Consider the following 26,456-nt stretch of genomic DNA (forward strand, 5'->3'; position numbering starts at 1 on the left):
TGCTTGGTGGACATTTGCTGAATCGCGAATGGACAGAGGCTCTGTTTTGGGGTTTAAAGATTTTATTTATTTATTTATTTATTTGAAAGAGAGAGAGAGAGAGAGCACAAGCCTAGGGAGCAGCAGAGAGGGAGAAGCAGACTCCCCGCAGGGAGCCCGACATGGGGCTCGTTCCCAGGACCCTGGGATCATGACCTGAGTCAAGGGCTCAACCGACTGACCCACACAGGCGCCCCAGAGTCACTATTTAGAGGAGGCTATAGGGTGCCCAAGAGTGTGCGGGAGTGTGGAGCTGGAAGGGCTACTTCGCCGTCTTGGGTGGTGAGAGTGCACAGGAGATACATGGGAATGTGGGACATTGCCCCGTCGCGCCAGTCTTCACATTCAGTGTCGCTGCCACTGCGTTGACAAAAGAGTGAACAGTGTGGAAGGACCTTTGGGATAGGATTGTGAAGACCCAGGGGTTTGAAATGAATCGTGCCACATACGTAGTTTTGCATAACCTGAAGTGTTGCAGAAGAGAATGGGTTTTTGCAAACAGATTCATGGTTGCAGAATTCCAGTGTGGAAAGTGGTCCCTAGCGCATAGGTGGCACTTAATAAATGTCTCTTGATGATGCCACGTGCTGTGCGGAGACTTGGGCATTAAGGATGAGGTGTGTTTTCCGCCCTATGGGAGCTGATGGTCCTAAAGGTCCACCGCAGTCCCCGTCAGAGACCGTGTTTTCCACTCGCGGTCATTCATTTTGAAGCACAACTATTATGTAGCACGTTACTATCAGCCCACATCCTTATGGTACATTTTTTTTTTATTTTTTTAAACTCCAAGGTTAGCATGATCTAAAATAATTAAAATTATTATCTTCTTGCTCAATTAGGGTGGCTTTAACCCAAGGCAACTCTGATATAGTTTTTAGATGAAGTTATAAATGTGCGCTTTAGAACTACCTGAAGATTGATAGAGATGCATTGGAAAAGCATTATTTTTTTATTGATTCTTAATGTAGTAAATTACTGACGCTCTTTGGCAGCAAACAGAAATGGCCTCTCGTGGTTCACATTTATTCTCCCGATAGTGCCACGATTTGCATTAATTGCATTGCGACTGCACTCACTTATATTAAAAGGCTTCTACTATAATTAATCCTTTTTATTTCAAATCATTTGGCACAATTTCTAGCTATAAACACTCATAAAAGACAGACAGTTGAAAAATACGTTGCAGGTTTTTCCATATACCTATTGCAGTTTTTTCCGTGACAAGTGGTTATTGATGTGCTTCTGGAGCAAGTGTGGTGCGACCGGCGGAGAATTAAGGCCAGTGTGAAAAATGCTAAGTGGATTATTTTGCATAAAAAATAGGCAGTTTTGAAATTGTATAATTAACCTGTGTTTAGAAAATACCTTGATTTATGCTTACATTTGTATCGCAGTTGCATACATTATGGAAATTTAATTTATAATCCATTTAGCTGATGCAATCATAGTTTTTAGTGCTATCATTTATTAGTGCTTGTATATTAAATGCTCTAAAGGCTTAAACCTGCCTTATGTAAAAAATTATACCTACGCATTTACATTTATGAGTCACAGTGGGATTTCTGTTTAAAATTCAGGTAGCTCTGATACATTTAACGAATTTCACTGGTTTATTGTTACTAATGCAGAAATGGCAAACAATGGCCTTACATATCGAACATCACATGATTTACACTTCCAGCTTCCTTTAAAGTCCGCTGTACAAATGAGGCTTTTCTTCAACACCTGGAATCAATCATGGCTTCTGGCGTAGAATGCTGTCCTTGGCTTTGAAGCCATCCTTCATTTAGAAGTAATGGGATTTTTAAGTGCTCCAGGTTAATAGTATTAGCCATTCTTAACTCGAAGCAAACTGTGGTTTTTCAAAACAACTCTTCCTTTGCATTATCAGTAGATGAGTTAAGTGCTGGCCGCCATCTTACTGCTCATTCTCTCATTCACAAGTCCTTTTTCGCCATGTTTTCAGAATAAATTGGGTAATCATTAGCCTTCAGATCAGAAATAAAAAGCATAGGGACATAACACTTTGGTTTCCCTGGCAGAGAACATCTGGAGTCTTAGCTGGAGGGGGATGTTATGAAATGTGTAGTTAACGGATGGTGAACCTGGAGTCCGTAGACGTGTTAACCTTGGGAAGAAGCATTCATTCATACTGTCTGCCAGCGACGTGCTGGGACGGGAAGCCAGTGCAGTCTGGATGTTCCTTTCAGGACGGTGTTTAATGGCTCTCTTCCGGTTCCTCCCAGTCCTGCGAGTGGAGAGACTGTGGAGTGTGGGTCTCACTCAAGGTGACCTCAGCATTGTCCGGAGGCGTAGGAGGAGCAGGGAAGCACTCGCGTGCGGGCGCGTTTCTGGTGTGTTTACATCGGATCAGTGGTTCACGGATGAGTGCCACCGCTGATTGTGGCCCTCGCGGAAGTGGCGCACACCCGATGTGATGCGCTGAGTAAACACTGCGGTGGTGTCGGGAAACGTCGCCAGGGAAGGGCTCCTGAGCCCACGTGAAGGGTGGCGCGGGGGCTGGAGGCTCGGACGCCGGAGCCCCTGCTCCCTGGAAGCTGCTGTTAGTCTCCTGTGAGTTCGTTCACACAGGTGTGTCACCAGAGCCTCGTGTCTCACATCTCGCGTGTGTGGATGGAGTCGGGTGAACGGCCTCCTGGAAGAGGGGCTTCTAAAGTCGCTGTCTCACGGATGACTACCCCTGGGATTACGGTTTGTTTTTATGGCGGCTTCCGTGAGCAGCGTGGTGGCACTTGGATCTTTCAGCAGTGACTTAAAGAAAAGCTCTGAATGCATCCGTGGCACAGCAGGCACGGCACAGCTCCCTGAGTGCTTTCTGAAGCGGGGCTCCCTCGCCAGCCCCCCCAAAAGAGAAAGGTTTGTGAGAACATATGCCTCCAGCTCCCCGCCTCCTGAGAGAGGGTGGCGAGTCCACTCTCCCTGTCATGGCCTGGGTCATGGAATTCCAGATTTCCCCTGGGCTTCTGTAGAGGGGGCCTCTGGCCTTCTGCTCAGGAGATCTTACAGATCGGCCGGATGGAAATGAGACCAACGACGTGTGCCCTGCGCGGCACCTGGTACGGAGCAGCACCAGCACAGAGCAGCTCAGTGTCACTAGAACGTTCTTGACAGGCTTGTCAGGGCTTCCGAGTCCACCATCTGTTAGAGTCAAATAATAAGAATGTTTCTGAAGATTTTACAGCCCACTTCTGATTCCTTGTTGTGTTTTACAGCCTTAGGCCATAGGAGTATTTATCATGCAAGATGAACCCCAGCATCATGCTGGAAAACCTGCATCATTGGGTGCCCCCCTCAATCTCTGGATAGAGAATCTGGAGATTAATATAGTAATATTCACCAGCACTTAATTTATCCAGCACCACTGCACATCAGGGAAATGCAAATTAAAACCATAATGAGATACCCCATTGCACCAACCAGAATAACTAAACTTTAAAAAGACTGACAACACTAATAATCGGTGAGGTTCTGGCCAGCTGGAACCTTCCTGCATTGCTGGTCATGGCGGAAAATGGCTGCACTTTGGAAAACAGCATGTCGTTGCCTAATACAGCTAAACATACCTCATGCCCAGTGCTTCCCTGTTAACAGGCCTGAAGTCTGTCCTGAGAGAAGTCAGAGCACAGATCCACAGAAAGGCTCGAGCTCACGGTGCAGCGGCTCTGTTATCCCAGCCCCAAGTGGGAAGCAGCTCACACGTCCATCGTCAGGTCCCGGGCTGGAGATACTACACGGCCTCACGTAAAAGAGCCAACAGTAACATGGACGAATCTCAAAAACATCGTGCTGTGAGGAGGCACACGCTCTCTAATGCCGTTGGTGGAGTCCTGGGGGTGACAGAGTCTGCCCGTGGTGATGGCCACAGAGGGGGGTTAACGTGAGGGAGGGTGTGGCCGAAGGACGTGAGGGACTCTCACGGGGAGTTTGGGAGGGGGAGCGTTTGGTGTCTTAACCCCGGGGGGGCCGCCGCACAGGCACAAATACAGTAATTCATCAAGCTGTACTCGTAGGTCGTACATTTTATTTTACTCTACGTAAATTACCCTTTCATGTACACAAGTGAAAAGACAGTTCTGTGTGTGGCCCTTGCACACAAAAGTAAACAGTAACTCGGAGTGGAGACGTACTCCGTGCGGGCGTCAGGGCGTCTGGGTTTGACGCCAGCCCTGCTACGTGCTGACTCGTCATGTCCACATAAGTGCCTGTGAGTCCCAAGGCCCCGTCTCTTCAGTGTAGAACAGGCCTGGCAAACTGCAGCCTGTGGGCCGGCTCCTGCCTGCCCCCTGTTGTCGTGGGGTCAGTGTGCTAAGAATGCTTTTTCCTTCTGATGGCTGAAACAATCTACAGAATAGTATTTCTTGACATTGGGAATCACATGCAATCCAGTCCTGGCACACAGCTGCCCTCACTTGTCCACACGCTGTCTGTGTTCCTCTTTAGCTGCAAAGGCCGAGTGGAGGGATAGCCACCCAGCCGGTCCAGCCCGCTGTCGTGGGTTGAATTGTGACCCCCAAAAAGATGATGTTCCATCCTAATCCCCCGTACCTGTGAGCCTGATGTTATTTGGAAGTGAACCTTTGCCTATAAGTCATCCTGGATTAAGAACGGCTCCCCAAATCCAGTGACTGGTCTCTGTAAGAGAAGGGAGAGGCAGAAGCAGACACAGACAGGGAAGACAGCCTCTCGAAGAGGCAGAGTTCGGAGTGACTCAGCCAAAAGCCAGGGGCCACCAGGTCTGTTCGGCCACATCCGAGAAGACACGGAAGCCTTTCAAGAGAGTGTGTCCTGCTGCCACCTTGAGTCAGACGTCTGGCCCAGCTGAGTTTCTGTTCTCAGCCCCCAGCAGCGCGTGGTCCTTTGTTACAGCAGCCCTGGGAGACTCCTACGGCTGCAAAGCCTCACAGAAAGCACGTGCCCACCTCTGTGGCAGTGCAAGAGGTGTGGCCGTGCACACCCCCATCGGTGTGCACGTTCTGTGAGTCAGCCCTAAAATGCGCTGGTGGTCTGCTCTAGAATTTGTGGCACGCTGAGTGCTTGCGCTGAATGGTTAACCTGGCCTGGCACGTGGTGAGTGCTCGCCAAACACCAGCCTCCACCATCAGCATCGTTGTGAAGAAAACGTATCTGCTGTCAGGATTCTGTTAAATCTCAGGTTGGACTTTTTTTATTGGTAGGCAGTGTGAAGAAAGAATTCCTCTGAAATGCTAATCGTTGTTCCTTGTTCTCATTTGAAGGCTCTCTATGAAAATATGCTGGTAGAATTGCCCTTTGCTGGCTTCTTCCTGTCCAAATTGCTTGGAACCAGCGCGGATGTGGACATCCATCATCTAGCCTCCTTAGATCCTGAAGTGTATAAGAATCTGCTTTTTCTCAAGAGCTACGAAGGCGACGTGGAGGAACTCGGGCTGAACTTCACTGTGGTGAACAATGACCTGGGAGAGGCACAGGTGAGGGGGCCCTGCGCCGGTTTGTTACTGACCAGCTTCTGTTCCCACGGCGATGGGGAGGATTTCCTTCCATGTGGAAGTGCTTCAGTGCCTTTCCAGTGCGCTGAGGGTTAGACGTGGGGGTGGGGGGGTGGGGGGCTGGAGACGCAGGAGCCCCAGTCCTCTGTGACAGCTGTCCTCTGGGATGCTCTTCCCGGGGCTGCTGCGTGTCTGGCTGTCGGTCCCAGGGAGTGGTGGTTAGCCCTGAGGGTCCCTGTGCGCCTCCGTTCCTTGCCCACTCTCGGTGGACCTCGGGTACTCTGACCCCAATCGCTGGCCTTCATTATCGGTCTGGTTGGTCTTGCTGTCTTTATCCTTTTTTAAAAGAGAAAACCCTACATGTTAGAGATTGAAACTGATTGTTTAAATGACAGCATCATTGGGGTATAATTTGCACACCAGAAAGTGCACGGTTTAGAGCGCGGCGTGGGTCAGCGCGTTCCCGGAGTGTGCACCCCTCGCCAGCATCTCCGTTCAGGATGGTTCCGTCTCCCCAGAGGAGCCGTGAGCGCATTAGCAGGTCCCTCCGACCCAGCGTAGGTGAGCATGGTCTGTGTGCTGTCCGCACTCGTCTGCCCCAGGCACGGTCCGTACCTGGAGTCTTACAGCCCCCAGCCTGTCGTCACCGGCTTCATCCCCTTGTTGCAGGAGCCAGGACCTCATCCCTTCTTCCGGCTGAGCGGCTCCCCACTGTATGAGACGCCACATTTTCTCTCTCAGTTGACGGACAGCTGAGTTATTTCCACTTTTCAGCTGTTAGAAAGAATATGCTATGAACATTCTTATACAACATAATGTCTGTGGAAGAATCGATAACGTCTGGGATTTGCTTCCAGTATGATGAGAGCAGGGGCAGTGGGTGGAGGTGGAGAGAAGCTAGATTGGCCATGAGGTGGGACTTGCTGAAGTGGCGGTCGGGGTGTGGGCGTTCGGCGTACTTTTTTGTCTACATTAGCATATGTTCGAATGTCCCCATAATTTACAAAACCTTTTTTTTTTTTAAGATTTTATTTATTCATTGTACAGAGAGAGAGACAGCCAGCGAGAGAGGGAACACAAGCAGGGGGAGTGGGAGAGGAAGAAGCAGGTCCCAGCGGAGGAGCCTGATGTGGGGCTCGATCCCATAACGCCGGGATCACGCCCTGAGCCGAAGGCAGACGCTTAACCGCTGTGCCACCCAGGCGCCCCTACAAAACCTTTTTTTACGTGTATCGATGAACCAAATTATTTGAGGACCTTTGAAGTCGTACTTGTTAATATCTCATTTCATCAGGTGTTAAAGTGACCAGTGTGCTTCTCTAATTTATTTTTGGTTTTCAGACGAATAGGTCTGTTTTGTGGGGAAAAACAGCTTTTCTGCTATTCTTATGTAGATCAATAATCTTTTCTGAATCTAGTAGTTGTATTTTAACTACAAAACAGTTGTTACCTTCTAACTTTGTAAATTTCTGTTATTCGTTTTTAATTCAGCCTTTCAAAGGGCATCAGCTTTGCCAACTTAAAAGTAACTCCATATTAAATGTGTACTTGGTCAAATCACCTTTGATAATGCATTGGCCCATTCAGGGTACTCCTTAACTAACCCTCAGGTTGTCAGCACTAACATTTTGTTTCGATAAACACATATACTGAACAAATTGGAGTTAATGCAATTTTGGTTATTTTTGTATCATATTACTTACTTGCCCCCGTGCCTCGTCTATATTTCTTCGTCCATTCATGAGACAGCATTGCCATTCTGTACCAGCCGTGATGTTGTGCATAGGAAGTTTTTTCCTAAACTAGGAGAGCATACACATTGCAACAGGGGAGGCAGATGTGAGCAGTAGCTCAGCCCCAAGTGGAGAGCTACCTGGGAGACACGCTGGGTGGGTGGAAAGGTGTTCACCAGGCAGGTGAGCACACTTAGACATGGCTAAGCGTACGGGTGTACAAGAGTAGGGAGGCAGATGCCAGCAAGTCCGGGCTTCTCCTGTTGTCGTGGAGAACAGTTAGAGGACTTGGGCTCTAGAAAGGGTAAAGATACCCTCAGAAGGAGAACCAGTGTTTCATTCCGTAGCTGGTTTGCAGTATTTCGGGGTGTCAGGGTAAGATGGCCCAAACAGATGCATTTCAGAGCCAGCAGGAAAATGAGTAACAGGAAACACTTGAGGGGCACTGGCTGGATTGGTCGGTGGAGCATGGCTCTTGATCTCGGGGTTGTGGGTTCGAGCCCCATGTTGAATGTAGAGATTACGTAAAAAAAATAAAATCCTGGGGCGCCTGGGTGGCTCAGATGTTAAGCATCTGCCTTCAACTCAGGGCGTGATCCCAGGGTTCTGAGTTTGAGCTCCTTGCTCCACTGGGAGCCTGCTACTTCCTCTCTCACTCCCCCTGCTTGTGTTCCCTCTCTTGCTGACTCTCTCTCTCTCTGTCAAATAAATAAAATCTTTAAAAAATAATAATAATAAATATTTTTATTGGGCACCTTGCTCCACTGGGAGCCTGCTACTTCCTCTCTCACTCCCCCTGCTTGTGTTCCCTCTCTTGCTGACTCTCTCTCTCTCTCTGTCAAATAAATAAAATCTTTAAAAAATAATAATAATAAATAAAATAAAATAAAATAAAATCCTTAAAAAAGAAAAGGGGGAAAAAAACACAAAAAACCCTGAGCCTTCCTCCCCAGGAAGCTGAGATTTGGATTCTGTAAGTCAGGACAGGACCCAGGAGAAGCCTGCTTATGTTCTGGGTTAGGTGGTCCAGAATAAGGAGAAATTACAACATGGGGGTTAAGCAATGAAAAAAGTTTTAACGAGAGAATGTCTGTATCATCCTCATTTTTAAAGTTACGTTCTACAGGTATAGGTCAGTATCTTGAGCAAAGTAGTTTTATTTGAGTCAGAGGAGGATGGGGCCAGCAGGGCATTCTTGCACTGAACTCCCTGTCCCCTCCCCTGTGCCCTGGTGCCCACTGTTCTACCGCGGGTGTCTGAGTTTGACGACTGTGAGGACTGCACCTGTGTGCAGCCATACAGCACCTGTCCTTTTGTGACTGGTTATGTCACTGAGCATGATGTCCTCCAAGTTCCCCTGTGACGCAGCACATGTCTGACTTTCTTCCTTCTTCAGGCAAGTAGTCCATAATCGGTATGGCTCGTGTTTGTTTATCCGTTCATCGCCTGATGGACATTAGAGTTGTCTCTGCTATCGTGAATAATGATGCTGCGAACATGGCTGTACGAATACCTGTGGGAGTCTGTGCGTTCCGTTCTCGTGGGTGTATTCCTAGAAGTGGGATTGCTGGGTCATACGGTGATCCTAAGGTTTAACTCTTGGAGGACCCGCATACCGTTTTCCACCGTGGCTGCACCGTCTTGTCTTTCCGCCAGCACCGCACAGGGGTTCTGATCTCTCCCCGTGCTTGCCAACGCTTCTTTCTGCTATCTTTTCTCTCTCTCTCAGTCTTTTAAAAAAAAAACAGCCATCCTACTGTGTGTGAAGTGCTATCTCGTGCTGTGCTAGTCCTGAGAGTGCTTTGGGAAGGTTCCGAGATTTAAGACCTTTGTGTTGGCTTCCTCCCTGGACCGCAGAACCGTGGCACGGCCCCCACACCCCAGTGATGTCTTGAGAAGCCAAGACAAGCACACACACAGATTCATACGTCCTCCTTCTAAACTCTCTGGGTATTTTTGAATGTCTGTCTTCGTGGTATTTGAATTTTAGTCTATTTCTTGGCCTTTAAAAAGCTACCTATTTAATGGGGTGCCTGGGTGGCTCAGTCAGTCTAGCATCTGACTCTTGGTTTCGGCTCAGGTCATGATCTTGGGGTCGTGAGATCGAGTCCCACGGTAGGGGCTCTGCTCCGCGCTCAGCAGGGAGTCTGCTTGGGATTCTCTCTCTTCTCCAGAACTCTGCCCCCACGTCCCCCCACCGTGCATGCGCACATGTTCGCGCGCTCTCTGTCTCTCAAATAAATAAATAAAATCTTTAAAAAAAAAAAAAGGTAAAAAACTACCTATGTAAGAAATAGGTGTGGATTAAACCCTAAGTGGGAATAAAGGAAATGGTAACCGCCTCGGGCCTCCTGCTTCCCTGTCTTACTCGGACACCTCTAGGTGTTCTTGAAGGCGGACCTCAACACTGGGAGAGAAAGTAAGAATGAGGACAGAACCCCATTCTGTTTGGTTACAGCTTACTTAGTGGCTTTTGCTTCTGCCTCTTCCATCTCATAGAGCTGAAGTTTCAACATGCAAAATTCAGATTTTTGGGAAAGATGAGGTCTGTTACTGGCGTGAGGACGCTGGGATCACACAGAGTGAGGCTGCTCGCCCCTGCTGCCTCGCTCCATCTGGTGGCACGATTTAAAAATGAAATAAAAGCGCCAGGGCAGTCAGTTTTATAATGACCTGTCCACGGCCTTTGCTAATGGGGGTATTTCCCATTTTTCCTTCTGAGATAGATGATAATAGTGAAGTGTAGCCTATGTAAGAGTTCCATTAAAGCACCACTGGTAATATTGGAATCTATTAAAAGCAAAAGTGTGACGTTACGATGTTCCAATTATTCATAGAAATCCCCACTGAATAAAGAGATTGTGGATGACAGTGCAGAGGAAGAATTACACGAAAGAGTCCCAACAGGAAAAATTAAGAAAGTCACTGGTAACGCAGCTAATTTGTGGGGGAGATCTTATGGATTTCTACAGAGATAGATATAAAAACGTAGTCCTCTGTACACCTTTGAGTTTATAAAATACTGTGATTTAAAGATCTCTAATATGCAAATACTTCATTATGTTGGTAGGTTATGTTAATCCATTTTCCCTTTTAAAATACTAGTGTTCGTCCCCAGCTTGTTTTCTTTGTTCTTTGGTATTGTCGATATGGCTGTGTGCCCGCTTAAAAACACACGTGAAATTCTAGACCACGAATTTGTACACGTAGCTTTGCTGAGGACAGTGCTCCAGGTTTAAGATGGTACCATAGGGGCGCCTGGGTGGCACAGCGGTTAAGCGTCTGCCTTCGGCTCAGGGCGTGATCCTGGTGTTATGGGATCGAGCCCCACATCAGGCTCCTCTGCTGTGAGCCTGCTTCTTCCTCTCCCACTCCCCCTGCTTGTATTCCCTCTCTCGCTGGCTGTCTCTATCTCTGTCAAATAAATAAATAAAATCTTTAAAAAAAAAAAAGATGGTACCATAAGTGATCGTTGTTAGTGCAAAGCATGAACCTGAGTCCCGAGACCTTATTGGAGTCCTGGTTTTGCGGCCGTGCCGCGTGGCTCCGAGGATGAAGTGAGCTTGCTCAGGTCGTGAGTAACGCGAGCCCCGAGCGTCCTGCAGCCGCGCTCAGGAGTGTCAGGGAAGAGAGCGCTCAGTATAAGGACTGCTCCAGTTCCACGTTAGAGATTTAAATATGCCCTCAAAACTGAAATCCTAGGACGGATTTGACATGATTTTAGACACGGATAGTTGTTTCGATGTAGCCTAGAGAGGAGTTTAGATGACCACCACGCAGTCCCTGGGCCGTCGCTAGAAACGTCATAGCCATCCAATCAGGAAGGGTAACTGGGGCTTTGGAAGTCTTTTACCCGATCGTTTCCCAGGTCCTTTGTCCTTGAATCACTCAGTACAGGCTCATTTATTACCTGTTGTTAATCCACTTAAAGTAAGGGGTGGTAGTTTGTACATTAAAACTGAGCTGCAAGCTCGTGAGGCCCAGGTAACAGATGGCCTGTCAGCGGACGGCGACCACGGGAGGCATTGCGGCCCCTCCCCGAAGCAGAGTTGTGCAAGGAGATGTGGGTTCAGAGCCTTGCACGGAGCACGAGAATTAGTGAGAAGGGAGGCATCACCTAGATGATGCAATATGGAAAGAGGCAAATCTGAGAAAGCTCTGTAACTTCTGTAGCGTGAGATGGCCGTGGGGCCGCTGGGCACAGGGTGACTTCGGTAAAGCGCTTCAGCAGATCGTAAAGTGGCCCTTCTGTAAAGTGGTAAAAAAACTGGCTGAAGTGCCCTTTTCCAGAGCGGGGGAGGTGTTGTCTTTGTTATGCCCCGGGTATACACAGAACCACGAGGAGGACGGACCCACGGACCCACGGACCCACGGTTTCCATAACCCGCAGTCCAGGCAGTGCTCTGTTTTACCCCCGGAAGTTTGCCACCTGCTTGGTCGTTCTGGAACGTCTTGTCCACTTACTGTGGATTTGTTTCCTGTTTCTTTATCCTTAGCATAGCTGGCCTCATCCTGATGCATCTGAGAAGAGTCAACACACTTTAAAAAGTGCATTCTTGTAAATTAGGCCGATGCGTTTATAATTACCTGTGGTGTTTTGTCAGTCATCTTTGGTTTGTATGAGTTTACATAACCACAGTTCTAAGGTAGACAAAGCAAAGCTGTCACCATTTTATCAATGAAAGCAGTTCACGGGGCGAGGTGAGTTGCGGGTGTCCCCGTTACCAGGACCGCTCGCCAGCTCTGTGCTAGACCTGCGGACCGTGCGAGCGTGGTCACATGATGACGGAAGGCTGTCCTCTGGGACTCAGTGCAGATACGTAAGAAGCAGGCCGGTCAGTGCTCTCTCGTACCGCTGTCCCCTGAGCCCTATTTACAGTACTTCACGGGCGCCTGGCCGGCTCAGTCGGCGGAGCATCCGGCTCTTGATCTCAGGGACATAGGTGTAGAGATTACTTAAACGTAAAATCTTTAAAAATAATGAAAGAATGAAGTACTTCATCGTGGTAACAACATGGTGGAGATACAAAGAGAAGAATGTGCTGTTTGTACAAATATGAGTAATCATTCTGTTACAGTCTTCATTCCTTAGGCCGTATTTTCTCTAGAATGAATCCCTTTTGATATGACATCATTTTTTAGTTCATATCTTTGCCCTTCGTAATTCATAATTTTTTAACTTTTTTTTTTTTAAGAGAGAGAGGAAGAGTGTGCACCTGTGTGTGACGGGGGAGGGGCAAAGGGAGAGGGAAAGAGAGAATCTCAAGCAGACTCCCCACTGAGCGCAGAGCCCCCATGCGGGGCTCCATTTCACGACCCTGAGATCGTGACTTGAGCCGAAGTCAAGAGTCGGACACGCCCCGACTGAGCCACCCAGGCGCCCCAGATTCCTAATTCTTTGAGATAGCGTTGCCATGGTTACACGCTGAGTCACTCCTGAGTGCTCCTGAGAAAGCACTGGTGGCTGACGATCTTAACGACGGACTAGGATGCCCGGCTTCGGAGCACCCCATCAGAGGCGCGTCTTCGCCCGACGTGGACCGGTGTGCGTACCAGCCACGCGGCTCTTCACTTAGGTTCTCGTGTACACGGCGGTGCTGTCAAGTTTCTTTCAAGTAAGTGTTTCTTGCTTTTGTTTTGCTCCAGTCAGAATTTTCAGACCCTCGTTTTAATATTTACAGGTGGTCGAACTGAAATTTGGCGGGAAAGACATCCCCGTCACCAGTGCCAACCGGATCGCATATATCCACCTTGTCGCCGACTACCGGCTGAACAGGCAGATCCGGCAGCACTGCTTGGCCTTCCGACAGGGCCTGGCCAACGTGCTGGACCTGGAGTGGCTGCGCATGTTCGATCAGCAGGAGATTCAGGTACCGCCGCTGGCCGTCACGCTTGTCTCTTGTGACAGGAAGACGCTTTCTGAGCATGCACCTCAAATCTGATGAACTGAACTTCTTCTTTCAGGTATTAATTTCTGGTGCACAAGTTCCCATAAGTCTAGAGGACCTGAAGTCCTTTACAAACTATTCAGGTAGGTTGTCACTACTAGTTATTTATTCCTGAGAATGTTACAGATGGTATTTCCAGACTGATTTTCATGTACTTTTTGTCTGGTAATTCACTCACATGGTTCAGAGCCCAGCATGTCGGACGAGGTTACGGTGGGACCCCGGCTGCCCCATCCTGCCTCCGCCTCTCCCGCCACAGCTCTTCTTGGTTCTTTCTGTATTTACACACACATACAAAATTAGTTCTTACTTTCCTCATTTTTACACACGGTTCTGCATCTTGTCATTTTCTCTTCACACCATGTCGTCTTAAGTCTCTGCTAATGCATTTGGGTCGCTTCCAGTCTTTTGCTTTTAAAACAGTGCTAGCCAAAAAAAACCCAAAACAAAAAACCACTAACAATTAAAAAAAATAAACAAAAAAATGAGACCTCATTTTTATTAAACTTAAAAGTTTCTGCTCTTCAAGAAAATGAAAAACCAAAAAGAAGATATACAAATGGCCCATAAACACATAGAAAGATGGTCAACAACATTAGCTGTCAGAGAAATAATAAGATTGTTCAGAGGTGGAATTGGCGTATCTTTTGGGCATTCTTTTTTAAAAATTAACCTCATATATACTTAGGAATAGTGAAAAGAGAAAAAAAGTCATCCTTGAAACAATCACTGTAATTTTGGTGAGTTTTCGTAGTCTGTCATTCTAGTTTGTGGTGATAGTGATTTATAGTATACATTCTGTTTGTTTCACATCAGAAATAAAAAAAAATCATTTCCAGCGGACAGCCTCTCCTCTGCTGCCCTGTCCTCCCTTGAGGTACATTCAATAAACATCAATAAATTTCTATCTCCTTTTTTAAAAAGGTGTGTATATATATATATTTCCAAGCTGTTATTCTTCTTGCAATTAATTTTTTAGATTAAATAGATATATATGATTTATTTAACCTTCCACTATAATAAATAATTTTGTGTATATTTCTAGGTGTAAGGTCTTTTTTTTTTTTTAATGAGAGAAGCCCAGAAGTTAAATTGCTTATTAAAGGGTGTGACAACTTCAGGGGTGAGATTAGGATGAGTAGGACTCAAGGGGAAAATGTGGCAAGTAGTATTTAACATTTAGGAAGTGGCATATATTCTTGAGTTTGGCTGAGGATAATTCCACCCTTTCAGTCTTTTTTCTCATCCGTAGGAAACTGTCCAAATCTTAAATACATATTATAAAAATCTGTAGTTGTGAGCCATTGATTCTTATCTTTATTGTGCACATGGACATTTTAAAGTGTTTTATTTTTTTATTATTTTTTTCCCAAAGATTTTATTTGTTTGTATGAGAGAGAGCATGAGAGCGTGAGTTGGAGAGGAGCAGACAGAGGGGGCCAAGCAGACTCTATGCTGAGCGTGGGGCCCCACATGGGGCTCGACACAAGGCTCGATCCCAGGACCCCATGAATGTGACCCAAGCTGAAATCAGAAGTCGGGTGCTTAACTGACTGGGCCACCCAGGTGCCCCTAGAGTATTTTGTACCCGCGCGCCCGGCCGGCTCAGTGGGTAGAACATGTGACTCCTGATCTCAGGGTCGTGGGTTTGAGCCCCACACTGGGGGTAGAGATTACTTTTTAAAGAAATAAAATATAATATAAAACTGTTTTATATATCTTAGAAAGTTTAAAATATACCCTTAAATAAAGGTGATGATCAACAGTGCTTGCATGTGATACCGCGTCTTTGGAGACGGGATTGAGACCTAAGCGAAGGCGCTAAGCAGGGCGACGAGGCACCTTGGCTTCTGTGAAGTGTTACTATTCCTCTCGTTATTACCTGTTATACGCTGCGTAACTCACTTTTCAAACCAGAAGACCTTAGAGTCATTTCAGTGTTGGGGCACCCGGCTGGCTCCGTTGGTGGAGCGTGCGACTGTTGGTCTCTTGGGGTCATGAGTTCAAGCCCCACATGGGCGTGGAGCCTACTTAAAAAAGTTAAAAATTTTAAAAAATTTAAAGTCACTTTGTTTTCATAAAATGATTATAGTCATTTACAATTAATGAAATTACAGGCAACTTTTCTTCATTGTCCTTCTCTCTTTTCTAAATATAATGAAATGAATATTTCTCTCAGAACAGTATTTAAGCCTTAAAAACATATCCTGTACAGGAGTTCCAGCTACAGCTGAGTAAGGAGAGGATTTCTCTTCTCAAAGATTGCTATTAGCCTGATATCAGAAGCAAACAACAGTAACACAAGAAAATAATAGATTTAATATCCCCCAGGAACATAGATGGAAAAATCCTCAAAATATTAGCAAACTGATTCCAGCAGCTACGTAGTATTTACCCCATGAATGCAAGGTTATTTTTACATCTGGAAGTGTATTAATGTGATATGCAGTGTTGGCAATAAAAGAACAAAACCCATATAGTCATCTCAGTAGATGCAGAAGGAGAAAGAGGAGAGCAAGTGCAGCCCTTGAGCCCCTAAGCATCTCCCACCCGTTCAGGACGAAAACCCTCAGGAAACTAGGAGCAGAAGGGAACTCACCCTGATACAGGACACGTATGGAAACTTCATAGCTGCCGGCACACTGGTGGAAGGTTAAAGGCTACCTGCTTAAGTCAGAGGCACTTGACCGGGGTTTCTAGCTAGGCGAGAGCGAGGAGAGGAAGGAGAAAAACATCCAGGTTGGAAAAGAAAAGTGAAAGAAGTAAAACTGGGGGCACCTGGGGGGCTCAGTCAGTTAAGTGTCTCCGACTCTTGGTTTCAGCTCAGGTCATGATCTCAGGGTCGTAAGTTCAAGCCCCGTGTTGGGCTCTATGCTAGGTGTAGCGCCTACTTAAGATTCTCTGTCCCTCTCCTGTCCCTCTGCCCCTCCACCCCCCAAAAAGGAAGGAAGACTTTCTTCATAGGTAGCTTGACAAAATGAGAACTAAAAAACCATTTCAGCACAAATCCGTACACACAAACCAATTTTGTTTTTATGTACAGTCCAAGAATGGAATTGCTTGAACAGTTCCATTCAGAGTAACATCAAAAAGAATAAAATGCAAATACAGCAAAGTAAGTGTTCACGCAAGACCCGTACGCTGCGGACTGTACGACACCACCGAGAGGAGGTGGAGACAGCCCTTCGTCATGGGTCGGAGGACTCCGTGTCGTCGAGGTGTAATTCTCCTCAAGTTAATCTACAGATTCAGTGCAACCCCTATCAAAATCCCAGCAATCCTGTTTGTAGAAATCAACAGGTTGATTTTAAAATTCATTTGGAAATGTAAAGGACCTAAAACAGCTGAAACGGTTTTGTAGAAGAGCAAAATTATAGGAGTTATACTCTGATTTAAAACTTACTGTAAGGCCACAGTAGTCAAGACATTGTGGTATTGGCACAAGGATTGGCATATTGATCGATGGAACATAATTAGGAGTTCAGAAACAAATGCTTATATTTACAGTCCGTTGACCATTCACTTGACGATACAGTAATGCTGGGACAACATTCACATGGAAAAACAATGAGCTTAGACCTTTACCTCCCACCGTATGCAGAAATTAGCTCAACAGGATCGGAGTCCTATAGGTAAAACCCAAAACTATGAAACCTCTAAAAGAACATAAAGGAGAAAATCTGCGTGGCTTTTGGATTAGATGGAATTTTTGGTTGTACAGCAAAAGCATGAGCCAGAAAAAAGAATTGATAGAAACTTGGACTCCTAATATTAAAGCTTTTGTACTTCAAAAGATGCTGGTAAGAAAATGAAAAGACAAGCCACAGATTGGGAGAAACTGTGTTCAGGTAATATGTATAATATGTATATAAAGAATACCTACAACTTAGTAAGACAAGCAATGGAATTTAAAAATATGGCCAAAAAAAGTTTCACCTAAGAATATACATATAAATGGCCAGTAAGCGATCAGCACAGGAACAGTGTTTGACGCAGAGTCAGATCCCAATGAGAGATGACTACATACCCACTAGAAAGTCGGTCATCAAACAGATGGCACCAAGGATTAGTGAATACATGGAGAAATTGGAACCCTCTTGACGGAATGTAAAATGGTAGAGCCTCTTTGGAAAAGTTTACCATGATTTAAAAAATGGTTATACTGCTACATCACACCATATAGAAAAATGAACCCCAAGTTGGTCAACAGCCTTAATGTAGGACCTAAAAGCATAAAACTCTTAGGAGAAAACGGGTAAGTCTTTATGGTCTTGGATTTGACATTGGATTCCTAGATATGATGCCAAAAGCATGAGCAAAAAAAGAAAAAATATAAATTGGGCTTCATCAAAACTATAAACTTTGTACATCAAAAGACATTATCAAGAAAGTAATAAGACCAATCTACAGAGGGAGAGAATATTTGGAAATCATATCTATGTATTCAGAATATATCAAGAACTCTTACAAGAAGATGACAAGCCCATTCAAAAATGGCAGAAGGACATGAATAGACATTTCTCCAAAGAAGATACACAAACAGCTGGTAATCTCGTGGAGATGTGCAGCATGACTGGGCATTAGGGAGATGCAGCTCAGAACAGCAGTGGAACAGTTCCCACGTCCATGAAGACGCCTGCGCACAGGCACCATATAGAGAGTAACGGGTCGGCAAGGACGCGGAGGAGTTGGAACCCGTGGTAGTTGCTGGCATGGGTGTAAATAAAGTAGCCACTATGGAAAATGGCTCGGTGGCTCCCCAGGAAGCTAAACAGAGACTCAGCATACGACCCAGAATTCTACTCTGAAGTGTATGCCCAAAGGCATTGGAAGCAGGGACTGAAACATGTACTCGCACAGACGTGTTCACACAGCATTCTTCACAGGCGCCCAGAGGTGGGAACAGCCGCGTGTCCTTCCGCGGATGGATGGAGGAGCAGCTGTGGTCTCTGCACACATACGGAGGGGTATTACGAAGTCTTGGACAGGAATGAAGTCCTACTGCTACGACACGATGACTCGCGAAAACATGCTGAGTGAGATAGACCAGACCCAAGGAAGGACATGTATTGTGGGATTCAGCTTCTGTGAAATACCTGGAATGGGCAAATTCTCAAAGCCTGAAAGCAGGTTAGAGGTCACTGGGGCTGGGGAAGGGGCAGTGGGGACTTCCTGCTTAATAGAGTTTCTGTTTGTGATGACATTTTGTAGGAAATCGCAGTGGTGGCTTGAGATTCCCTCCCTCTGCCCCTCCCCATGCTGCGCTCGCTCGCTTGCTCTCTTTCTCTCTCGAATCTTTTTTTCTTTTTTCTTTTTTTTAATGTTTAGGGGCGCCTGGGTGGCTCGGTTGGTGAAGCGTCTGCCTTCGGCTCAGGTCATGATCCCAGGGTCCTGGGATCGAGTCCCGCATTGGGCTCCCTGCTCAGCGGAGAGTCTGCTTCTCCTTCTGCCCCTCCCCCTCCACTCTTTTACTCTCGCTCTCCTCACTCTCTCTCAAATAAATAAAATCTTAGAAAAAAAAGAAAAGTTTAAATGGTGAAATTTATGTTCTGTATTTTACCACAATTTGAAGAACCCTATGCAGACTCTGTCCTATCGAGTGCTGTTTCCCAAGCTTTCCTGCAAGGTGACTGACGAGGTTTTGGAGCTGGAGCACGGTGTAGGCGGTGTAGACGGTGTAGGCGGTGTAGGTGTAGACGGTGTAGAAGGCGTAGATGGTGTAGGCGGTGTAGACGGTGTGGGCGGTGTAGGCAGTGCAGGCGGCAGTGATGTCGGCATGTTCTCCCATGTGGACAAGCCATCCCTGCGCGCGCACCTCCAGGGACCGTGTACGGCCGTTGTCTGCAGGGAACGTGGGATTCGTTTGAGGAAGTGGGGGTGTTCCAAAGGGGACTGTGGCTGTGGTTGCAAAACTCTAAATTTGCTAACATTGTTTACATAAATATATCGATATGCATATATTTACATGTACATAAACGTATGCCTGTATCTCTCCTTCCTGTCATTAATTTTTATTGCTGTAAGTTCGAACTCTGGTGTTTACGTAAAGGCAGATAATACCTAAGATCACTCTGTCCCCACTATCAAGTCATAAGTTTAAAAAAATGAGATCAATCCAACCTTTCCTTTGCCAAGAAATTGTCTTGGGTTGTTTGCATTACCCTATCTGCACTGAAAGCTTATACCTTTAATGATCTTAGCTATTCCAGTAAATAGGTTTTAAAATATTATCATATTCATTTTGGTGCCAATTAATGCACTTAAGATATTTTATCGATGTTATTTCTGTAGTATATTAACAATGAGGGAACAATATAGAGCAATTATTTCAGTTTTAGGAAGCACTTAACTAGATTAAAAGCTGTAAGTAGCAGATATTACACTTGAGAATAGTGGTCTCATCGTGTGCTGGTCTGTACCTACTGTTACAAGGACAGGTGATAAAATGAATTTAGACACTAAGATCACGTTGGCAAAATAACTAGTTCTATTAGAAATAACCCCAAAGTGTTCTGGAACCTTTCAGGTATTTGGCTCTCATATAAATCCTTTATTATTTAGGGTCTGCTACTCAACAGGTTCGTTTTTAACCCCCAGCAGAGTTCGTAAAACTCACACCCCTTCGCAGCATCCTTTGCTGCCAGGGCTCATCCTCGTTCTGGCCTTTGGTATTTGGATCCTTCAGAGGTTCCTGTCTCCCTCGCGTGCTTGTCCATCATCTCCCAGGAGCAGAATGAACAGTGTTTCTAGGGGCACCTGGCTGGCTCCGTGCTGAGTCAGGGTTGTGGGTTCAAGCCCCATGCTGGGCGTGGAGCCTACTTAAAAAAAAAGAAAGGTGTCTCTGCAGTTGGCTCTCAGCCCTGAGCTGGCGTCCATCACTAGCGGAGGGCCGAGAATGAACCACGCTTACCGGTTTGTGGCTCTGGTGTTGTTAGGAGAGTCCCACTTTGCAGTTACCTGGTTTGTGATAAAACATTTGTTCCTGTTATCGTAGGAGGCTATTCCGCCGACCATCCTGTGATCAAAGTCTTCTGGAGAGTCGTAGAAGGGTTCACGGATGAAGAAAAGCGCAAGCTGCTCAAGTTCGTCACGAGCTGCTCCCGACCCCCCCTCCTGGGGTTTAAGGTACGCAGCGTCTGTGCCGTTTGCTTGTCAGCAGGACAGGCCACAGGACGTGGGGTGGGACACAGTGACGTAGTGCGCTGCCTACAGTTCTTGGGGGGGGGGGGGGTAGCGTTTACGGTGAGGTGCTTGTAACAGCAGTGTTTTCTGTGTTTGTAGCTACAGTAAGTATTTCAGCCGGATCACTCACGTACTGGTTATTCAGTGATTTCATGGTGCCGTCCCGTGCCGACGTGCTGGTGCGGCGGCTGGGATCGGGGCGGCCTGTGACCAGGGCCTGCAGGCTGGGGGGCCCTGGGCTGGGCTCGCTGGGATGCAAAGTACCATCTCCTCAGTTTTACTACTGAACTGAAGAAAACACAAGCTAAAAATTGGGATGTAGTGTGTTTGGGGAGAATAACGTAGGAGCAAAAGTGCGGTTGACCTTTGAACAGTGTGGGTTTAGGGGCGCTGACACACACACACACACACACACACACGCCCCCCCGCCCCCCCCCCCCCCCGTGCAGTAGAAAATCCACAGGTAACTTTTGATGCTTCAAAAACTTAACTACTAACAGCCCGCTCTTGACGGGAAGCCTTACCAATAACGTTAACACACGTCTTATATGTTGTATGTATTATATTCTGCGTTCTTACAGTAAAGAAAGCTACAGGAAAGGAAATGTTGAAACCGTGAGAGAAAGTATCTTTCCGGTACTGATCTGTATTTATCAAAAAAAATCTGCATATAAGTGGATTCGTGCAGTTCAAACCAGTATTGTTCAAGGGTCAGTGGTATATATTTCCCTGGTTGTTCCATTACTTATTTTATGTTACTTATCATTTCTGATAATTAGTGATCACCTCATTAATTCAGCTTAATATTTTTAGCAATTAAAATTGTTTAGGGGACAGTTAGTGGTTCCCTTATTCATTGTCTATTAAAATAAAGCAGTATTAATAGTTTAAAATACACAATGGTATGTGTGTGTGTGTATATATATATATAAATATAGAAGAATATCAAATTAGATGAGCATTGAGTACTGCTTGTGCTGGCAAAACTTAGAGAGAGGCATGTACTTCTGATAACCTTCAATGAGTGAGTTATATAGGAGTTATTCTTTTCTTTAAATTTTTACTTTGAAATTATTGTTAAAGTATAGAAAAGTTGTGAGAATTGAACAAAGAATTTCTGGTATGTAAATTGCACTTCAATCAAGCTATTTTTATGTATTTTTTTATTTTATTTTTACTTACATATCTTTTTAGAGAGGGAGAGAGGGGGTTGGGGGCAGAGGGAGAGAGAGAGAGAATCTCAAGCAGACTCCACACCCAGCACAAAGGCTGACTCGGGGCTCCGTCTCACAACCCAGAGATCATGACCTGAGCCAAAGTCAAGAGTCAGACGGCCCCTCAATCAGGCTGTTTTTAAAAATTGACCTCAGTAGGGCGCCCGGCTGGCTCAGTCAGTGGAGCACGTGACTCTTGATCTTGGGCTTGTGAGTTTGAGCCCCCACGTTGGGTATAGAGATTATTTAAAAATTTAAAAAATCTTTTTAAAAAGTTGTCTCTCAGTCGCTTCATACAACATCGCAGTAGTGCCATCAGAGCTAGAGCCGTAACGTGGAGAAGTGGGAGAGGGGTGTGGCATGTGTGCTGGGGTTTTATTGTTCACGGGACTTGCGTTATGGACAGTGTCGTAGTTTGGAAGCAGTGAATAATTTTCAGTGACATTAGAACTAAAGTCACTCCTCTGTCTTCCCAAGTATCAGAGGAGGAAAATAAGCATGCCCAACAAGACTAAGAGAACCCACTTCATTAAGCAGACACAGAAAGCACTAGAATCATGAAATAGACACGTAGGAGGCTGAACCATTACAACAATGACTGTACGGAGAACAGACTCGTCTGTTAAGGGGAAAACCTGTCAGACAGGGTCAAAACCTCTGCTGTGCACGAGCGTCACCTAAACAAAGTGGTTCAGAAGGTGGAGTGATGTTCCTGGTTTGCCGTGTGACTGCCTGCTCTCAACCCCAGAAGAATGGGATGGTTTTATGCACCGGCACACGTGACCAGATATGAAAACAGGCCTCTGTGAATCTAAAGAAAATCAGGCAACAGCCCGAAAGAAGCATGTCTTTTGGTTCCTCTTGGGCCTGTCGTGAAGTCTGGGGATGTCACCGTGTTGGGGCCTGGAGAGTGGGAAGAACGCGGGGAAGGCACATGAGTGCGCAAACCAGTGGGACCAGGGAGAGGATCTTCTGGGGGCCAAGTTTTATCACCTAGTCATGTGAACAGTCCTTTAAGTTAAATTCTTACATACTAAGATCATAATACAATTAGCTAGTTTTATCAGCAACCTTTATTATGAGAGACCAGGCTTCTAGAATCTTCCACTTTCAAAATGACACCAAACCTAGAGATAAGAAAATTAAGGACCTAGTTTCATGAAAGGAAATTTGGAAGACCTACTCCCATCAAAACTGAGTGGAGGACCCAGAGATTTCTGCCAGCCTCTGATTAATTTAGTCCAGGGCCAGTAAGAATTAGGGGTGTTGCTAGAAGGGGAAGGTTCCGGAGATTTGGGCAGCCAGTGGAGGAGTCTGTGTTAAAACGCCTGTGGGAGCGTTGGCAAGTTGAGAGGGAAGGAGGAGTGAGGGGTTTACATTAGCTTTTAAAATCCCACGTGGAGCCGTAGTGAGCACGCTCTTGTCCCCTGTTGGTGACCCCACACAATCATAACTCAGCTGTCATTGGACCCTGAAAAATCGGGAAGCTCTGATACACGCTTTCTGTGTTAGATTTTTTTTCAAGGATCTAAAATATATTAAATGTGAAATTTAGAGTTTTCAAGTATCTTTGCAGTTGTCCTAAGTTAGGCTCCAAGGGTGGAAAAAATCACCTTAATATTTGTGCTTTCTAGTTGGCTCGGCATGCCCGGTGAGAGCGTCCTTCAGTCCAAGTCCTATAAAGAGCAAAGGCAAACTCGCATAATTTAAAAGTTATGAAACTCCTTAGTGCTGGATTATTGGAGAAGAATAGCATCTGCTAAAGCTAATTAAAGTTTAATATGTTCAATGAATGTGATTGTTCCAGACAAAAAAATCATTAAAGCGCTGTAGAAAATTGTTAAGTTGCCATCGGGCCACATAACAAATTGATGATTTTTCTCCCTCTGAATTAATGCAGATTCCCGTTGTGCTCTATTTAATTATGCACAAAATGGTGCCCTTGACTCAGATTTCAATGAAGAACTTCATTTTTTTTACTTGTAAGACTCCAAGTAGGAAATTCAATTAGCATTATGAAAGAAACACTAAAATGGGGCATTTAATTCAAAATGTATTTCAGGCTCTTCCCATTTAGCCAGTCACTCACCTTTCCCCTGTGCTCGCAGACTCTGCCTTCAGAGGTCCTTTTGGGTTTCAAGATGTGATGTTTTCGTTTTAGTTTATTCAAGCATTTGAGAAAATTATTGCCCTTCATGTACTCAGAGTGTGAAATAATGAATGTAATTAATGTGCTTTCTGTTTCTCTTTTCGTTCCTCTTCTGACACTTTTATGAGACACTTAAAATAGCGTATGAACTATAATTTTTTAAAAGACAGTGGTTTTTAGCACATATTATATGCCACATATACTGTTTAAATGAAGTTTTTAATTTAACAGTGAGAAACGTACAAAGGCTGATAGTAAGTGTGTAAGTCTTGAGTCAGCATTTTGTGGGCTGTGCTGTTCCTCAGTTTTGCCCACATTGTAAAGTCCATGCTAAACTCAACATACAGGGGCGCCTGGGTGGCTCAGTCATTAAGCCTCTGCCTTCGGCTCAGGGCGTGATCCCAGCGTTCTGGGATCGAGCCCCACATCAGGCTCCTCCGCTGGGAGCCTGTTTCTTCCTCTCCCACTCCCCCTGCTTGTGTTCCTTCTCTCGCTAGCTGTCTGTCTCTCTGTCAAATAAATAAATAAAATCTTTAAAAAAAACAAGAAAACAAAACTCAACATACAAATGAAATAAGACCCACTGAGAAGCAGTTTGGGGCCAGTTGGGTGCCTGCCGTGCTGGGCGGCAGGGTGCATGCAGCTGGCTCCAGGGGTCCCCGTCCGAGGAGGGACATTAGTTCTGTTCTCTCATTTGCACGACGGTGGTTAGTAGGTAATTATTTTTTATACTCTTTGATTATAATTCTTAAATATAATTTAAGGTAATTAATTATGTGCTCAGTTTTATAGGCTTTTTTTCGCTCAACATTATATCAGGATCATTTTTCCTCATATTAAAACATCCTTGAAATATTTTTAGTAAACTTCTTAGGGGCGCCTGGGTGGCACAGCGGTTAAGCGTCTGCCTTCGGCTCAGGGCGTGATCCCGGGGTTCTGGGATCGAGCCCCACATCAGGCTCCTCTGCTGCGAGCCTGCTTCTTCCTCTCCCACTCCCTCTGCTTGTGTTCCCTCTCTCGCTGGCTGTCTCTATCTCTGTCAAATAAATAAATAAAATCTTTAAAAAACAAAAAACAAAAAACTTCCTAATGTCCCATCATGCAAATTGGACCACAACTGACTTACTGTTTCTTATTAGGTGTTTACAGCTCTTCTTTCCTTATGATGCTAGGAACATCCTTGTGCGTAAATCGTGATCTGTATCTCTGGTTGTCTGCTTAGGACGCAGTCCTGGAAGTGGAGGTCAGAGGATGTGTGTGTGTCTAGGCTCCCGAGCCCACCGCCAGACCGGCCTCGCAGGCAGTTAGGCCAGGCTACAGCTTGGAGAGGAGGATCCCGCTAGACAGTGCTAGCGGGTGTCGGTGTGAGCCTTCGCTCACAGGTGTCTTGTCACAGCTCCGAGGAGGAAGCATGTGACAGGTGTACAGGCACTGACCTGGGGGTGGAGCCATCCTGGCTCCGGATACCAGCCAGGCGCCTGTGGGAGGCCCCGTTTCCGGTACAGTGAGGGGTGCAGCAGCTAGTTGGGGGTCTGAAATCCTGTAGCAATGGGGCTAAAACCATGCTGGCCTGAGAGTTGGCAGATTCAGGCTTTCAGGAGGAAGACAGTCTCCACTTTGTTAGGCTCCTGTTGGAGGAGAACACAGCATTCACTTCTGAGTGTCTAATGGCGTTTGTGTGTAAGAGGGAGAGAGAGTCCCTGGTCATTTGTAGCTGTCGAAGAGCTGGCCTTTCCAGGGGTCTCACACTCAGCCCGCCTGACCAGGTCAACCTACAGATACCCACATCTGCACAGGGGTGAGGTGACTGAGCACGGGCGCACCCACAGCATCGTTATTTGTAAAACTAATGAAATAACGTAACTGTGCAGCGACAAGTGGTGCTGCAGACATCTAGTAGGGTACCGTAGAGCCTCGAAGGAGGGAGCTAGATTGATCCAGGAAGATCATAAAGACAGTGATCGGGGTCCCCAACAGTGTACGTATGGTGCCAGCGTTTTCTGTTTTAAAGTGGGGAGGGGAAGAATACTTTCTTGTCTGTGCACGAATCTCTGTGGGAAGGTGCTTAAGACCCCGAGCACGGCTGCTCGTGGGCCAGGAGCCGGCCGCTGGGGGGAGAGGGTCTGCGCTGTGCCTGAGAAAACAGCAGAGCGGCACCAGCACGTGTAAAACATACGCGCTTAGTGCCTCCGTACCGCCAGCGCTCCAGGGACAAGCGAGCCACGCCGTCCGCCGCCCTCTTCTCTTGGACCTTGTCGCTTCTTGGAGGAGCTGGGTTGCTCCTTTGTACGTCTTGTGAAACTGGTCCTTTTGAGGATCACCAGACTCCAGATTTTTTGGCGGTAACGTTGCATAGATGACGTCGTCTGCTTTCATCATCTCCGTCAGCGTCAGAGACCCAGTGTCTGCGAGTCGGCGGCCGGAGGGGCCGCGACTGGCGTGTGGCTCGGTGCGCGGGCTGTGGAGGCCCCGTGCGGCCACGGCCTGGACACGCTCCTCCGCGTGCTTGTAAAGCAGCCGTGTTCCAGCTGCTGCCGCTCTTCATTTCTTAGCTGAAATGTCCTCTGAAGAAAACCTTTATTTTTCCTCATCAATTGTTTGGTTACCCCGCGGACTCTGTGCAGAGATGGTAGAGTAGATCGCAATCGTTGTCCACTTACCAGCTTTTGGAACGCCGAGTGGGTTAACTAACGCTTCCTACAGGC

The 26,456-nt window shown here is 46.3% G+C and overlaps 1 protein-coding gene across 2 annotated transcripts in view; it reads left to right on the forward strand.

Moving 5' to 3' along the window:
- Positions 1–26,456, forward strand: part of UBE3C (ubiquitin protein ligase E3C) — a 117,441-nt gene that overhangs the window by 87,726 nt on the left and 3,259 nt on the right. For both annotated transcript variants that reach the window (XM_026479227.4, XM_048212792.2), the window contains exons 19-22: positions 5,295–5,507; positions 12,940–13,128; positions 13,223–13,289; positions 20,201–20,331. In XM_026479227.4, the coding sequence (XP_026335012.1) occupies positions 5,295–5,507; positions 12,940–13,128; positions 13,223–13,289; positions 20,201–20,331 (600 nt within the window). The remainder of the gene's footprint in view (positions 1–5,294; positions 5,508–12,939; positions 13,129–13,222; positions 13,290–20,200; positions 20,332–26,456) is intronic.

Source organism: Ursus arctos, unplaced genomic scaffold (genome assembly GCF_023065955.2).
Source record: "Ursus arctos isolate Adak ecotype North America unplaced genomic scaffold, UrsArc2.0 scaffold_3, whole genome shotgun sequence".
Classification (NCBI taxonomy): Eukaryota; Metazoa; Chordata; class Mammalia; order Carnivora; family Ursidae; genus Ursus; species Ursus arctos.